The sequence below is a fragment of the Neopelma chrysocephalum genome, unplaced genomic scaffold (genome assembly GCF_003984885.1).
Source record: "Neopelma chrysocephalum unplaced genomic scaffold, ASM398488v2 Primary Assembly neopelma1_64, whole genome shotgun sequence".
Lineage (NCBI taxonomy): Eukaryota > Metazoa > Chordata > Aves > Passeriformes > Pipridae > Neopelma > Neopelma chrysocephalum.
In genome coordinates, this window is record NW_020897721.1 from 569,593 (window position 1) to 585,838 (window position 16,246).

Here is a 16,246-nt window from a genome sequence, read left to right on the forward strand (position 1 = left end):
CAAAGATATATTTTTGTATCTTTACAGCTCATCTACTTTGATATATTTTTGAAGGTCTTTTTTCCCCTTCTGTCTGCACATATTTAATGTCTTTTTTTTCCCTATTAAATTTTTGTTTGTTTGTTTCTTGCTTGGATAGAATGAAAGGCATAAACATGAGGAAAAAAATCTTTGTCTTGTAAATAATTAAACCCTTCTTTTAGTCTGCCTTCCTGGATAAGTAAGGCATATAGCCTTAAGGTGCCAGGTGTCCCCTGGACTTGTACCAATGAAATGATTTCAAATCTAATGAAAATACAGCCAGGTGACATGGAAAGAAGTCCATTAAGAGAAGCTCTTATAAATATTCCAGCCATAGGAAAAGCTGAAATCAGCCCTTGCAATGAGGGATGAGAGACAATCTCAGGAAGAACCAGAATTTTTTAATTCCATTGCTCACAGAACCTGTTGGTTTCCTGTTTGTGTTTCCCTAAAGAAAACAAAGGCAGAAGCAGGACAGGTTGCTCTGGGACTAATCTGTCACTGCAGAGTCTTTGACATCATGTCACACTTGCCTGTCTTGTGTGCTTAATTTCATAGGGAAAATCAGAGACACACAAACCAAATGATTTTAATTTATCTTGCGTGACATGATGAAGTTAAAAGGAAGCAACTTCAGTTTTTGGTTGTTGGGGATTTTTGGTCATACTGACGACTTATGACTTGATACAGGGATTTGTATGTTGTAGTGTGTAGTGTTTGAATGTTGAAATATTGAAATAATAAGATTCTAAAGACTCTGCTGCAGCTGTGACATTAACAGGGTGTTGACGAAGATCTTGGAATATCTGTTTTGTGGTTACATTGATAAGTAGCACTCATTTTTTTCACTATTGTAATTCAGAAATGTTTGTTTTCTGTTTTATTGACAACTAGCAAAAATGGTCCATCTGGAAGGCGAAATCTTAGTTTAAGAACTCCTCAAAATCAAATGTTAAAAGGGATTGTAAAAATGGTGCAAAGATTTTAACCAAAACTGCTTGTCTCAGGTATTAAGAATTCTGATGATTTTTGTTTTCAGTTCATGTTTACACCTGTCTATTCTTGTTACCCAGTGATTCTGCATTGCTAAGAGAGCAAGAGCAGGCTTCTATTTTAGATTGTAAATTATCAACAAGATGGTTTAGGAAGGATGCAGGCACACAAGTGAATTAGTTGTTTAATTACTCTGCCTTTACTGTGATAAGTTAACTCCTTTCACTGTGTGCTCTGGCAGAAGGGTGAGCTAATTTTCTTTAGTTTTTCTCAAAATAAAAATATGCTAAAGTGAGCTGAATTGATTTGCAGTTAGTATGGGCTAAGAGTGTGCATATGGACAGTTGAAAGTCAGCTGAGCTGTAGGGCTGATATAAAGAGGGGGCAACTAAAACCAGTATTTGAGCTCTGAATTCTGGGTACCATGTCCTCAACTTCATCTGCACAGCCCGGGGTTGAGAACAACACATTGTTGGTCAAGTACTTCTTGTAGATTGGAACATGGTGTAGTTCTTAAAAAGGTCATGCGGATTTTGCAAGGCTGATAAATGAGAAATAGGAACTCTTGATTTCTGTGATGACCAGATTAAGTGTACTTAATGTACACAGAATCTCAGGCTGTCACTTCTGCAAAACTTTTTTTTTCAAAGACTACTTTGCGGCAGAGACGTCAACCTCGGCTTTAGTGGCAGGTTTAACTTCAGAAGTCACTGCAAGAAGTAATGGAAAAGAAGGAAAAATTATGCTTTGGAAGAGCAAAATGTTCTTTTAGCACTCCCAGTGCAAAGTGGGTGAAATTGAGTATTAACATGATGTGAGCAATGGAAGAAATTTTGTCTTGTTGCAGAGAGAATCAATCTGGTCATGAGAGCATTGTCTATCAATAGAAACTGCTGCCTCCCTTCTGCAGGCAGAATTGCCCCTGATTTCATCCTGTGGTCCTTGTGGTCCTCCAGACTGGTCCACTTTGTGTTGACATACTGCACATAGTGCTTTGTAAGTGTGGAATTTTTCAGTGTTGAATTTGGGAAGAGAGAATTGAATTTCTCTGTGATTTCTTCTTTTTATGTCTTCATTGTTGGAAACTGGGAGAAAAGTGAGAGCATGGGAAATATATAACCTGGTGGCTTTTTATGTCTTGGGAGGAAAAAAAGTGTCTGGCCTCCTTCTTCTCTTATCACATAAAGGGGAAACAGGACTATATGTCTTTGGAATCAGGAAAACTGATCTGTTTGCTGCTGCTATCTAGCTTTATATTATTACTGTTAAAAGGGTTTTTTTTTTAATCAGTTTTATATAAATGTTTTATGTAACTGTGTGGTAGAGCAGAAGAAACACGATCATGTTTCAGATCTTGTAAAACTGAACTCCTCTTGTGTTCTTGAATACAGAGCACAGCTTTAGTGAGGATGAAAGATACATTCTGGAAAAAAAATGTTTCCTTTTTTCTCTTCTGGTGAAATACATCAGATATCCTTCAATGTGAATGGTAGCAAATATGTGGCAGAATGAATAGTGATGCTCTGCCTGCTGAAGTGAATAGTTGAAAGGGTATGGGTATCAAAAAAAGGCAGCAGGATGCTGCATCACAGTTTTTGCTGAGTAGAGGTGCTCTTGTATTTGGAATTAAGCTCAATTTACAATATAGTTTAGTGGGGTGTTAGCATTACCTAAAAATGCTATTGTATTAGATTTCTTGAACTAGAGTATAGGGTTAGAACAACATGCAAGCGTTTTGTTTGAAATGAAAACATTGTAAATATTTCATTATACAGTATTACTTTTAAATAGTTTCACGAGGGGTGCTCATCTGTACGTGCAGTAGTAGGTTGATCACTTTGATCATCAAAAATTCGTAATTGCCACCATCTTTTCCTCTTACACTGCACTGAGTAATACTCAGAGTGAGTAGGGGTATAAGATGATGGTAGAGGCAGTAGGATTTATATAATGTGTTTCTGGCTTTAGACAAAATATTTCAGCTATTTTAAACATCATTTTAAAGTATTAAGTTTTTTTGTGCTCCCTTTTAAAGTAGTGCTTCACAGTTTTGAATGTGGAATTCTCAAAGCACCTTTATGGGACAACACTGTTGTCCTAATTTTACAAGTCACTACTTTGTCTTGCTTCCCTGGGTGGCTCGCTCAAGGTTACACAAGAATCCTCTGGTGGAACAGGGAACTACGTCCAAATGTTTGATGTTTAAAACTTGAAATCCTGATTTCTGCATTACCCTCTCCTAACAAAAATGAAAGACCTATACCTTTCCTGTCATTCCGCTGAAATTAATTAAATTATAAGTGTTAATACTCTGATTTTGATCAATGCTTTTAATTCTGTTTACTGCTTCTTTTTATTTTTAGGCCTGTACTGGTATTGAAAATATTGATGAAGCTATAACGTTGCTTGAACAAAATAACTGGGATTTAGTGGTAAGTATTCTAAGAAAATGACTTCATAGATCAACCCCACGTAACAGTGACATGCCATCCTGCTGAGACAGCTGGTAGCTTTATTTCAAATTTGGGTGTGTCTTTCATGGCTGGGGCAAGCAGGTTGTTGTGTGCAGACTGTTTCTGGTCTGTTAAAGCCTCATCACTAAGTAAACATGATACTGGGTTGTACACCCTGATCTCTCTACCCTGGTCTGCTCTGATTGTCTTCAGGCTATTTTGATTTCTTTCTTGACCTCTAAATCCATGTTTCATATTGTGTTTAGTATCCTTTTAAAGGCATTGTTTTTTAAGAAGTATTATTAAGGGTACCATTCTTAGAAGACTTCTTATGTATACACACCTGGGATATTGAGGATTTAGGTGCCTTTGTAAGAAATGGAAGGTGAAACAACTTCTTCAATTTTTCATGTGCTTTTAGTTTAAAAATAAGATCGTTTCTCTTCTATTGTTAGTGGTTATGCAGAATTGAGTTAGATTATTAAAGCCATAACTTATTTAGATTTGGTGCTATCCAGACACCATTAAACATGAACAGAAAAACAACAAACACTCATTCTAAAAAAAGCTGTCATCTATTTTGTAACAAGGTTCAATGTGCAGAGAAATAGGAGGAAACCAATAAACCCAGGCAAAATAGTCTTAGATATTTTAAGACTCTGCATAGGATTAGTAAATAAAGAAACTACTAATTTTATTAAGATTTAAAAGTGTAAAATAGAACAAACTTAATTAAAAAGCAAGTGATCTTCCTTCAAACTATAATACCTTTGATTTCCTCCTTTTTATTTTTATCTTTTTTTTTTCTTTCCCAAATGGACTTTGGACCAGTCCAAATTATCAGAAAATTATCATTAAAAAATACTAGATTTTCCAAAATAGGCTATGGTGACAGTGTCAACTGTCTGCCACAGTGTATTTCCAGCATATTTTTTGGAATGTTCTCTAATGTTTTATTAACTTCAAACTAAATATCACAGAGGTTAGGGCGGGGTTTTAAATTGAGTTAGTTAAAATGAATATTGTGTTTCTTTTAAGGCAAAGTGATTGAAATGACATATAGCATTGTAACCTATTGTAAAAAAAACAGTATGTACTCACAACACTTGAACCTATGTGTTCAAATGAATACAGTCTTTATTTTGCAACATATCATGGTCTAACCAAGAGTGAGACACCAGTGAGCAAAAGGGGAGTGCCTGTCATCAGTGGCTTCAGCCAGAAAAACCCAAGTGTGTGTTGACAGAGTGGTAGAGTTAAAACATCTTTTGTCATAGTAGTTTGTTGTAGCATGAGCTGGTTTGAAAACTAAAGTGTTTACTGGAAGGCAAGGAATAGCCTTATGCATTCTGTTCGGGTTGTGAAGTTCCCAGTACAATGCATTAAGTCAGTTGGATGTGGTTTTGGGGGATTTATAAATTGTCTGCTTTACAATAAATGCTCGCAGGTTGGGTTGAACGAGAGAACGGCAATGAAAAATGATCAGAACAAAAATGTCTCTTCTGAGACTCCAGAATGAGCAGAAAGGAGAGTGAAATATCTAAAGCTATGAGAATGACTATAAGAATACCTTTAAATACTGAATTTTATTAGTGATTACTAAATGATCTAAAGTAGAATATGGTGGGAAAAGAAGTAATGACCCAAAAGTGCCAGCTTAAAAAAGGTATAGGGAAAGTGAGAAAGGATGAAAAATTAGGGATGCAAGAGCTACTTGAGGAAAGTACATAAATATGGAAACTAAACAGAAGATGAATGAGAAGAGTGTCTATGAAAAGGAAATGGTAAGTTGCGGGAAAAAAAAACAATACTGGGGAGAGTGTAAGTGAAGAAGATGCCCTAAGGGTCTGTCAGTAGTAGGACACTGGCTTCTTTTTGTTAAAAGCAGCCTTCTCGTGAAAAAGGGAGTGAAATCCAAATCATGCTAATCTAACAGGGAGATAGAAGCAGAAGAGTGAAGAAAGAGAAGATAAAAGAAATGTGATTGTAAGAAGAAAAGGAGCGCTGGCTTGAGAGAATCAAACATCTTTGTTAGGCAAGGGATTGTAGCACTTCAGAAGTATTTGAAGAAAGGCTCAGGACTTATGAGAAATGTAGCATTTTTTGTTTTGTAATGAAAAATGTATGATCCGTATGTGGTGGTGGTTTTTTGTGTGTATATGTTGAGGGTTTTTATACCTTTGATACAGCAGTCAAGTACAGATGCAGTGCCAAGAAACTGGGGAGGAGAGAAGGCTTTGTTTTAATTCAACCAAAAGGTCTTGGAGTTTTTTAGCTGAGATGGAAAATTAAAAAAATCCTTTTTTTTTGGCACTAAATATGTCATTCAATTCAGAACAAAACTTTTTTTTTTATTTGTAAGGAAAACAAAACTTGTAGGACTTGGTTCACAGATTATGAAGAAAGTAATGAAGTAGTGATGATTTTGGGGGGGAGTCCTCCATCATCCTTTGGCCCTCAGTAGGTAAATAGGAAGAACATCATCTCTGTCATCTCTAATTTCACTTTGTTTGTGCATCTGATTCAGAGGCTTTTTAACGTGGATTCCTTTACTTCCATGATGTTGGAAGTAAAATCAGAGCTCAGTGTTTGATCAGGAAATCTTCTGTGAGAGATCCAGGATAGTAAAAAGTAGAAAGCTGAGCAAATCCTGTTAGGATCTTGTCAACCAAAGTTCAGGGGCACTCTTGCAGCAATAGGGGGAAAACCCAAAAACATAAGTTAAGGAAGTTCTTATCTTGAACAGATTCCTTTTTTGCTTTTCATTCAGGCTGTCTATATCTCAAGTCCATTTTCCTGTTTGGGGAAAAAAGCTGTGCACTATCAGAGGCTGTGCAGGAGACCCAGGTTGAAGAATCCCTTGGGCACCTGTTGCTTCTTGAACTCTTTGACACTCAGCTCAAGGGCATTGTTATTTCTCTGGGACTTCAGCCAAAACAAACAAGAGCAAGTAGTCCTGGGGAGTTGGAAAGCAGAAGGATCCCAAACAGAAACAGGGAAGTAGTACTGACATGGGCTGACAGAGAAGTACATCAGAATGCAGAGAGCGAGCAGAGGTTATAAAGTTCACAAAACAAGTTTCTTATGTTGTGCTACAAGTATTACGTGTTTGTGTAAGCTTTTCTGAGGATTACTTTGTTTGCACTGAAGCTATACTCCTGCTGCTTATTTTATCTGTACTTTTTTGCCCCCTGGTCTTGCTAGATTTTAGTATTAAGGTTTAAAATGTCACCAGTGTCTTCACTACTATTTGAGTGTTACTGTGTTTGGTATCTTTTTGTTTTCGTTTTACCCTTAAGCAAAGCCAAACCTGGGTTAAGTGTAAGGAGCTCCTTTCTTGGTTTAGTTTTTCTAATAGCCACTTTTTTTTAAATTAAGAATCAGAGTTCCATTTTCTTAGAACTGAAACATCAGCTTCCTATTTTTGAACTTTTAAAGATTACTCACCCTCAGTTAGAAGTCTTCACCCGTATTCCTCTATACGGGATACTCTAAGACAGGATAAGTTGCCATTAATTTATCTTCAACTTGGTACTCAATAAACTGGATTTAAATGTCTCATTGTTGTATTTGTTTTATAGTGTTCAAATCATGTTTGTAGCTGTTTGAAGCAGTATAGGAAACTGTATTTCATAAATGTTTGGTTGCTTGGCATTGTTCAAGTGCTTAAAATCAAATAGACTGTAAGAGTGCTGCAGAGGGATTCATATGTGATAACAGTGTATGAGTTGCTTGGTGGGATCATGAAGTCTAATTTTGCCAATAATTAGTTCCCCTTTGTTGCATGTGACTTGGCCTTTGTGGTGGTCTGCTGCATATAGAGCACCTTAGGGTTCTGTGTTAGAACACTGTAGCCTAATTACATGGCTTATTATAGGTCAGGCAACAAAATGTTTCAGATGTTCTGTGAGATACAGAAGATCAACATAGGTAATATAATGATTTCTTCAAGCATTCATCTTTATGAAACTGTTCTGCTGTGAATGGATCCAGCTCTCTTAAGCCTTACAGGGTTGCTGATATGTTATTTCCTGAGTGTCATTTCTTTCAGCTCTATTAATTTGCAGTAATTTTTAACGTCTGAGAAAGCAGAAGTTAGGAATTTCTGTCCGTTGTAAAGTCTGATGGTTTCACAGCTTGCCCATTTAAACTCTGATCTTCTGTTTTCACATGTGGTATGGTATAACTATATCTTAAACTTTGTGTAAAAACAATAAAATAAAACTGTGAAAAATCTCAACTATGTGTCTGTTGAAATGATGATGATACATATTTAAAGGAAATGACCCGTTAGTGCGTCTGTGTGACCTCATGTAGTGTGGACCTTCTTACATGTGAGGTTATTTCACAGATGATATCTCTTTACTGTCCTGAAATCCAGTGCTTGCATCTGTGCATGAGACTTGGTCTGCTCTACCTTTCACAGATTTAATGAAAAACTCAGGTCCTTCGTATGTAGCATGACTTTATCTTCTGTACTGGTAAGCAGAACAGGATTTTTGAATGAAAAGCAAGTACTCACCACACTTAATTTTCTACTTTTTCCAAGGTGACCATTTCTATTGTTAGTCCTGATCACTGATTTAAAATTATTTTTATTTCATGTCTTTTCCAATAGACATTGTAATGTAGGTGGCGTTTAACATTGCTTTAAGAAGAAAGTAAAGTTCATCAAAATAACAGGGGAGGGGGTGTTTGTTATCCCATATTCACTTCACTTGTAATGTGTGTATAATGATTATATGTATTAAAAAAAATCAATTTTTTATTTTCAAAATGACCTTTGTACCTTCCTGCTGTACTTGGCTTGGTTGTTCTGTATTCTGGTAGGGGATCAAAGCACAGTATAACTTCAGTGAAACCACCAGCTTAGTGCACCTGGAGATGTGATGACTTGCAGTTCCTGTCATACTCTGGTTCCAAGAATCAGTTGACAAAAGGCAATTCTGTACCTCTGAAAGAGAAATTATATATTTGGAATACATTTTTAAATAAAGCTTCAACTCTCAACTATAGTTTTTAATTTTGAATGGATAACTTACCCAGTGTATGAGGGGTTTTTGCATCTTGCTTGTAAACTTCTTGAAGAATAGTTGCTATTGGTCAGACAAGAATTTTTTTTTACTGTAAGTACTAATTTTGTATATATTTTCTTTTATGTAATATTTTTTGGAAAAAGTAACAAACAAAAACAACAAAAAAATTGAACTGAGTAAAATGAGGTAGGACATGGCAATTTTTCTTTTTTATTTCTCTTGGAGATGCCCATTTAGGTGGAATTCCTAGCAAAAAATGGGCCCTTGGGTCTTGACAGTTATCTACAATCTGTTATTTGTATCTCTTACTGCTTTCTAACCATTACCTTAATTCTGTTTACAGCATGTAGCAAATTTCAGTCCAAGTTGGTAAAACCAATACACTGACGATGTCTTCTGTCTCTTTTTCTCTCTGGTTTGCCCTGCTGCAGCTTTGATGTGGTGTCTCTCTGTATGTTTTTTTTATTGATTGGAATTAGCCTGCCTTCAGAAACGAGGTGATTAATTTAAGTTTGGCACACGGCCATTTCTTTTCCTTAAATGTGGGACAGTGTTGTCATATGTTTAGCAGCTCTCTTGTTTCCTTGCAAGCAGGCTGTGTTTCAGTGGCTGGGAACCAGGACTTCACATCATGGTGATCATGTTCATCACATTTTATCTTGTATTGTGTTCTAGTGAGAAGTTCAGGGTTCATTCCTCTCATTAAGACTAGATCTGAGGGATTTTCCCTGTGAGGAACACGGGCTTGTCTGTGCCTTAATAACATTCTCCCTGTGGCCAAATAAACAGTCACATCTGCCTGTGGGAAGCAGAGGTTTGTATCCCAATTTTTTTTAAGGAGTTTTTAAAGTTTTCTTTTAGGACATGTGTTCTCTTGTGGATCTTGGTGTCCTGTGAAACATGTTATTGTCAGCTCAGTTAGTTTATGGCCGCTGTTACTGCAGTGAGTTGCCTGTACAGCATTCACAACCTTGCTGCCAGCAGAGCACAGGGAGAAGGAAGGTCTGAGTTAGGTAATCACAAGTAGTGTTGGTGGATGGGCATCCCACTGGTGGGGGTGTCCCGTGGGCAGGGTGCCTGTTCTCCAGGAAATTCAGGAGTTGCAGGTTTCCTGTGCATCCAACTGCAGCATTAATCTCTCCTAGTAGGACACAGCTGTATGTGGACTTTTCTTTCACAAAGGACTGTAGAAATCCCTTTTGGAAGTCCTTAATGTAATTTTTGTTAAATTAGGGATCCCTACTTGCAAAAATTGTTGTATTTTTCATTCTCTGTATTTCCAGCTTTTTGCAGTTTCCAAAGGGACATTTCTGTGTCCTTGAGTAAGCTCAGATACATGCTGTATATTTTATCCAGCTGGGTGGTAGCAAAGATGACTAGCTAATTCTTAAAAACAACATGAGTATTAAATTAATTGTATTTGTTGACTTTCAAATGCCCTAATCTCAGGCAAAACAGATGTTTCCTTTTCATGTATTTTCTGCATCAAAGACAATATGAAATATGCAGATCTATAGGGAGTTGTAATCACAGTATGGCTTTCCATGGAATGCACATTCGTCTATTAAAAAAACAAACCCAAAAGAAACCCCAAAACACCACCATTTATACATGTGAGGAGATTAAAATTCTTTACTTGCAGAATGCAAAACAAGCATGCTGCTTTGTCAGCTCAGTGAAGTGCTTCAAGGAAGGGATTACCTCTGCTAGCAGCAAGGTATCCCAGTCTTTGTGATCTTACCAAAACCAAACTGCTGATTTCTGAGACTTTTAATAACAGCAATAGTTGATACTTCAGGAGATGTGGGAAAGTGTTCAATATGTTGCCATTGTGACAGTCATTTCATGTGACTTTGACCAGAGCAGAGATTGCAGCTGATCCTGTTGTGTCCTGTATAAAACAGTTTGATTGAAGACTGTTTGAAACAGTACAATCACGGCTTTAAATGTGCTTTCTTTAGTGCTGTTTCATATATGCTTTGTAGTTTTGATTCATCAGAAGGGACTAATGCTCACACTGATGATTGAAAGAAGGTGTAATGGGGTATATAACTTTCCCATAGGGTAAAACTGGTATAGCCTTCTGGATGAAAACCCTTTGGTTCCTGTTAAACTGGAATAATTCTTCAACCTCTATGAAGAAATCTGTATATTTTACCCCTTCACAGTTTTAGCAAATATAGCAGTCAAATTGCAGTAGAGTAGATAGTTTTCTAGACATGAAGGAGATTATGTTAATGTAAAATAGTTTATTTTGTTTCATAACTATTGACTGTAATTTTTCTAATGGGAAAAAACCTGCTTTATTCATGGAAGGATAACAAAGAGATTGAGATTGTGTTTTATGGCTATATTTTTTTGCTGTGATGATGCATATGAAATTTTAATTCTCATTCTGGCCAAAAAGCGAGTGGAGAAGATTTTTAGGTAAAACTTTGCAGTCAATAAATAAAAAGTAAGCTCTGTCTCTCCTTTTCAAATAAAAGATGGAATTTAGTTACTTATAAAATGAGCTCCTTTACTTAAGTTTTTCTTGCATAGTGATCAAACAAGCAACAGGACTAATAAAATTAGACTTCTGTTCTTAGCAAAAGACTCTTATTTCTTGTAATAAAGAGCTTTGTGTTCTGCAAATAAAAAAAAGGCAGCACCTGAGATCCCAGTAGTGCCTGTTAGTATTGTTGTAGCTCCACATATGCATCACCCACCTGCCTTAGGTTTTACAAATACTTGTTTTCAGAGGCTGCTACCTCTGTATTGGTAGTTTCTATGAAGATTGCTAGCATTAATTTGTCCTGAAACATTCAAATTTAAGAACAAATTTCTAGAATATATTAATAGTGAAGTGGCAGGTGTGAGGTATCTGTAGCTTATTACTCTGAGTAGTTGAACTGAAAATTGCACACATCTTATAAACATGTGTTTGACAAGTGTTTAGTCTGTCATTGAATCATGCTGGGACTGTGTGAGTAGGAGAAGTCTGAGTAAATTATTGAAGAACCATCATCTGTGCCAATGCTGTGACTATTTTGCAAGCGAACCTTGGTTGTGAAAGATTTCACCACAGAATCTAGATGTCATCTGGAGCCATCAGGCTTTCAAAGCAGAGTGCCTTAAAAATGAATTTACTTACAATATTACTGAACATCTGAACGGTTTCTAGTTTATTTAAATAAACTCTCCTTAGCTGCTCCTGGAAGACCTGGGTTGCTGCAGCACAGCAGTATAACACAGGCTGCTGGAGAGAGAAATATTGTAAGACAAGTTACTGGTTACATACTTTTGGCTTGGATTTTTCTGGTTTCCAAGCTTTTAAGCTAAATCTTGCATAATTATACTTTTATTATGGATTAGTGATTAGACAGTTGGCTAAATACAGTTATAGTCAGTTGAAAATGGCTGTATAAGATATTATGCTACTATGGCTTTTCAATGAAGGAGCCTTAGTCTGTTGGCAGTAATTCTGTGACTTTTTGTGTCCTGAGATTTCATCTTGGTAGTACTTGCTAGGAGTTAGTATGTTGAAACAATGAGGGATTAAAAAAAAAATATATTTTTGAAGACTGATAAAAATGTATATTGTCGTAAGGTAACTATCCCCAACCTGTGCATTTTAGTGTTGCCATTCAAATTTACATAAAATAATCAGGAGAGGGGTAGAAATGTGGGAGTTCAGTACATAGGTATTTTTTCAGGCATAGCCTTTGATTTATCTGACTCTCCTGCTATCTAGTTTAATGTTTTAAGGAATAAAAGAATATGTTTTGATATTAAGCAGAAGCATTCCTTTCTGTTAAGTTAGAAGGTGAAGCAGTATTAGAGTCAAAGTTGTGACATAATGACTAAAACCAAGATACATGTATGTGTGTCAAAGGAGCAGACACCTCATGGTCTACTCTCCCTTTCTAGATGAATGAAATTTGAGTGGGTAATTCAGAGTAGCTTATTTTCCTTTATTGCTGCTGATATAGAGTCTCAGCTCAGGTAGGTGCAGATCCCTAAGCTTCTTATAAATCTATACATGTTCTTTACTTTCATTATGCCAGGAAAATACATTGAGTTATGAATTTATTACTGAGATTGCACTTTGTTTGAGGAATTAGTGACAATATAAAATTAAGGAACTGTGCAAAATGTAGGTTTTTTTCTCTCCCAGAATTATAGAAGTATATCTTAGATGTTGAAAGGCTTCCTAGTGCATTTAGGCATGTTGTAGGAGTGAAGGAAAAAACTTGCTGAAGCCACCAAAGAAGTAGGGAGAAATGGGAAACCACATCTAGAGTGCTAATTGTGAACTATTTCAACGCGTGCTCTCTTGCTGATGAAGTGAATCATCTGTATGAATGTATTCATGTGGCATTTTTTGATGAAATGTTAATTTTTTGCTTTATTAGCAATTCTATTGTTTTGCAGCTTTTCATGAAGTATATTTGTTGTAAAGAAAGCAGGCTGAAATAAAGCAGAATGCATAGAAGACATTTCATTGTAGTTCAATTACAGTTTTTGGTTAAATTTTAACCACGATGGGGACAAATGTTGGCATTCTGTGTAAACTTTGTGGGTGTAACTTCACGTCTAGCACTTGGAAATACTTTTGAGACTTGCAAAGCTGGGAAAAAGCCAGCAAGTACAACACAAGCTACAGGAAAAAGCTGACTCATTCCTTTGCCTTGAAAAGCCTGCCAAAAATAACAAAGGTAGAGGTTGCTTCTCTTACTACTGGGGCACAATTAGTAATTTTATTACTGAAATATTATTGAATTAATTTAAAAATCCAACCCAAATAATATTTTTTATAACTTAAACTCACAGCAGTCAGTTTTTTGTTAAAGTAATGGTTTCAAAGTGGTTGTGTATGTAGGAAGGCGATAGTGTATCTTGTTTGTAAAAAGCCTCTGGTCTAAAGTAATTGGTATTTCTGCAGAAGGTTTCATGGAATTTCTTGTTTAGAATAACACAGCTCAAACTTGCCTGTAACAGGCGAGATTTGGTAGTTGCTTAAAGCTGCTCAGAAGCCACATTTTCCTGCTTGGGAATCTCACAGTCTGATCTCGATGTCTTGGAGCAGAAAGAAGTGATGGTATTACAGCTGGTTTCAGTAAACCTATTGTATTAATCCAGATTGACTACAGTATTTGACTAATATTTACAGTATGTTTTTGTCAGCACCAGTTGGTGAAACTTCTGCTGTTTATTCTGGAATTTTCTACTTTTTTTTATTGTTGTTAGTTGATGGCAAGAAAAATCTGTGTGTGGTTTTACTCTTCATCTGGTTTCCCAAAGTCACAGTATCAGCAGGTCAGAACAAATGTGATTAGGGGAGCATTATTTCAAAGCATTTACTGAAATATATGCATATAGCAGAGCCCTGTGAGTTAGTTTCATTATAAGAAATACTTCTGTGCTCAAAAGGAACTAATAAATCTTTGCACTTCTGTTTTGCTTTACCGTTGTGTATGAAAGTGTGTTCCTTTGTCACACAGATTTATAGTTTGGAAGCAGTTTGAAACTCACTTTTGCTTTTTAGGTCTTTTCATGGATGCTTTGTCTCATTAATGCTTTCCTTTTTGCCTTATCATTTAATTATTTGATTTTCCTCTCTGGATAACATTTGTTCAGTTTTGGGGTTTGTTTACTTTTTTTTTTAAGCTCTCAATTGTAGAAGGCATTTGGAGTTCTGTCATCCATTTATTTTGTTTGAATGCCAAATAAAAAGTGTATTTTAAATTTTTAGGATAAGGAATTTATCAACAAAAGCAACAAAATTAGAGTAAAAATACTGTATGTCAGGGATAATATCACATTTAGCCCAAATTAGGAGTAGAATTATTTGCAATGGAATGACAATTATAAACAGAGTAATTTTAGTGACCCTTTCTGTGCTGTGGAAATACAAAATACAAAAGATAAGAAATAATTTTTCTAGTATATTATAGATTGCTTAATGTAATTTTTCTAGTATATTATAGATTGCTTAATTAGGGCTTTTTGGTATATTTCATTACACTTTTAGCTTTAAAAAAAAGTTTAATTTGCTTAAATTCAGCAAATCATGAGTGATCCTCAAGCAGGATGGATTGATAGCACAGCTGAATATTGGCTGATATGTCCAAAATGTAACAGTTAGAATCTTTTTTTTCCTACAGAACTCAAAATCACAGTATATTTGTCTTGTGTGTCATCTCACCCTCTGTAGTGAACTTTTACATGTAGGTTTTAGTTATATTCACTTGTGTAATCAGAGAAATAAATCTAAGATTAAATGCTGAAAGGGTCAGGCAAAGATAAAAACAGGTTTTTCTTTGTTTTGTAGTGTGAAACATCAAAATGACCGTTTTTTGGTTATATTTTAAAATACAGTCCTACAAGCCACTGGCACCTCTTCCTCTTAAGACGATGAGCTCTTTTCTGCTGATGTAGAAGACAGCTTGGGGTGAACTTTCTGAATTTATGATTTGAGAGAAATTGTTTTTATATCAAGTAGATGTTAAATATATAATAGGAAGAAGAGGCAAAATAAACAGGAAAGACACAAAATGCAGAACTTTGTTTTTAGCTTACCAGACATCTTAAACCGAAAGTAAAATCTGAGTTTGTAGCATTTGGGGAAGAATACAGATTTTTGAAACTCATAATAAATGAGTCCCCTCATCTAAGAAAGCTCTTACTGAGTTTCATAGAAGTAATTAAATATGTGGTTTACGAAGCTATTGCATTAAGCTGAATGCAAAGAAAAAATTATAAAGACTATAAATCTCAATGTGTCAGACCTACAGAAAATTGGAGGATTGGAAAAAAACACCCACGAGCAAGTCACTCCATTATATTTCCCTGTGATTTTCTGAAGCAGTTGATGCTGTTTGGTTGGACATCCATGGATTTTGGATTAAGTCATCTGCCGTGGCTGATGTCTCTGTCTCATTTGGGTATTGTGTTTATTTAATGTAAACCTTCTCAATTTTTAGCTAAACAAATGTAAAGCTCTGCATGGGCTTTATTAAGTAGACTCAAGTGGTCTTACTTGCTGAATTCACTCAAACCTAAATAAGGCTTCTGGAATTCTGTGCAAGCAGCTTGTGCTGGTTGTGTTAAGCTGAAATGGTTACTTATCTCAGTGAAACTCATGCAGCTCTCATGTGCATGATATTTACACTTCTGTAGCCTCCTCCTCTGAAAGGATTGTTCTTCCAGCATTGTGCAGCTTGAACTTGCTTTCTTCTTCTGCTTAGAGATGTGTTTTCTAGTATCAGTTTGTAAAGTTGATCTTGCACTGTGCTTCATAAAAGCTCTTGCTCTACATTGGGGTAGAGGTTTGAATTTGAAGAGGAAGATTTTAAAAGGTCTGTATCTAGGGTAGGGTCTGTAACTGTCGGGAAAGCCATTCTGTGGTATGGAGAGTTGGAAAGGAGAGGGAAGGAACAAAAGGTGGCCACCGAGGGAGAGTTCCCTCCTCACGCATTGCAGAAGCGTTTAACTGTGCTTTCCCCTGGGCCTGATTTTAATTGTTAAGATAATCCATCTAAACATCACTTCTAAATTTTGGAAATTTAAAAATTAGCTCCCATCTGTAGTCCATGAAGAGGAAGGAATCCCCTGCCTTGTGTGAATATTCAATCAGTATATGTAGACCTCAGCATGTAAATAATATGATTGGCAAATCCAGTCCATCTTCAAACTTTGTGATAACCACCGAGTATTTACAACTTGTGAGTTTAATGTTTGTGCTATCTAAAATACTGCAAT

The 16,246-nt window shown here is 36.0% G+C and overlaps 1 protein-coding gene across 1 annotated transcript in view; it reads left to right on the top strand.

Annotated features, from left to right (window-relative positions):
* Positions 1-16,246, top strand: part of FAF1 (Fas associated factor 1) — a 157,059-nt gene that overhangs the window by 13,701 nt on the left and 127,112 nt on the right. Inside the window, exon 2 of the mRNA XM_027683114.1 lies at positions 3,378-3,446. Coding sequence (XP_027538915.1) covers positions 3,378-3,446 — 69 coding nt within the window. The remainder of the gene's footprint in view (positions 1-3,377; positions 3,447-16,246) is intronic.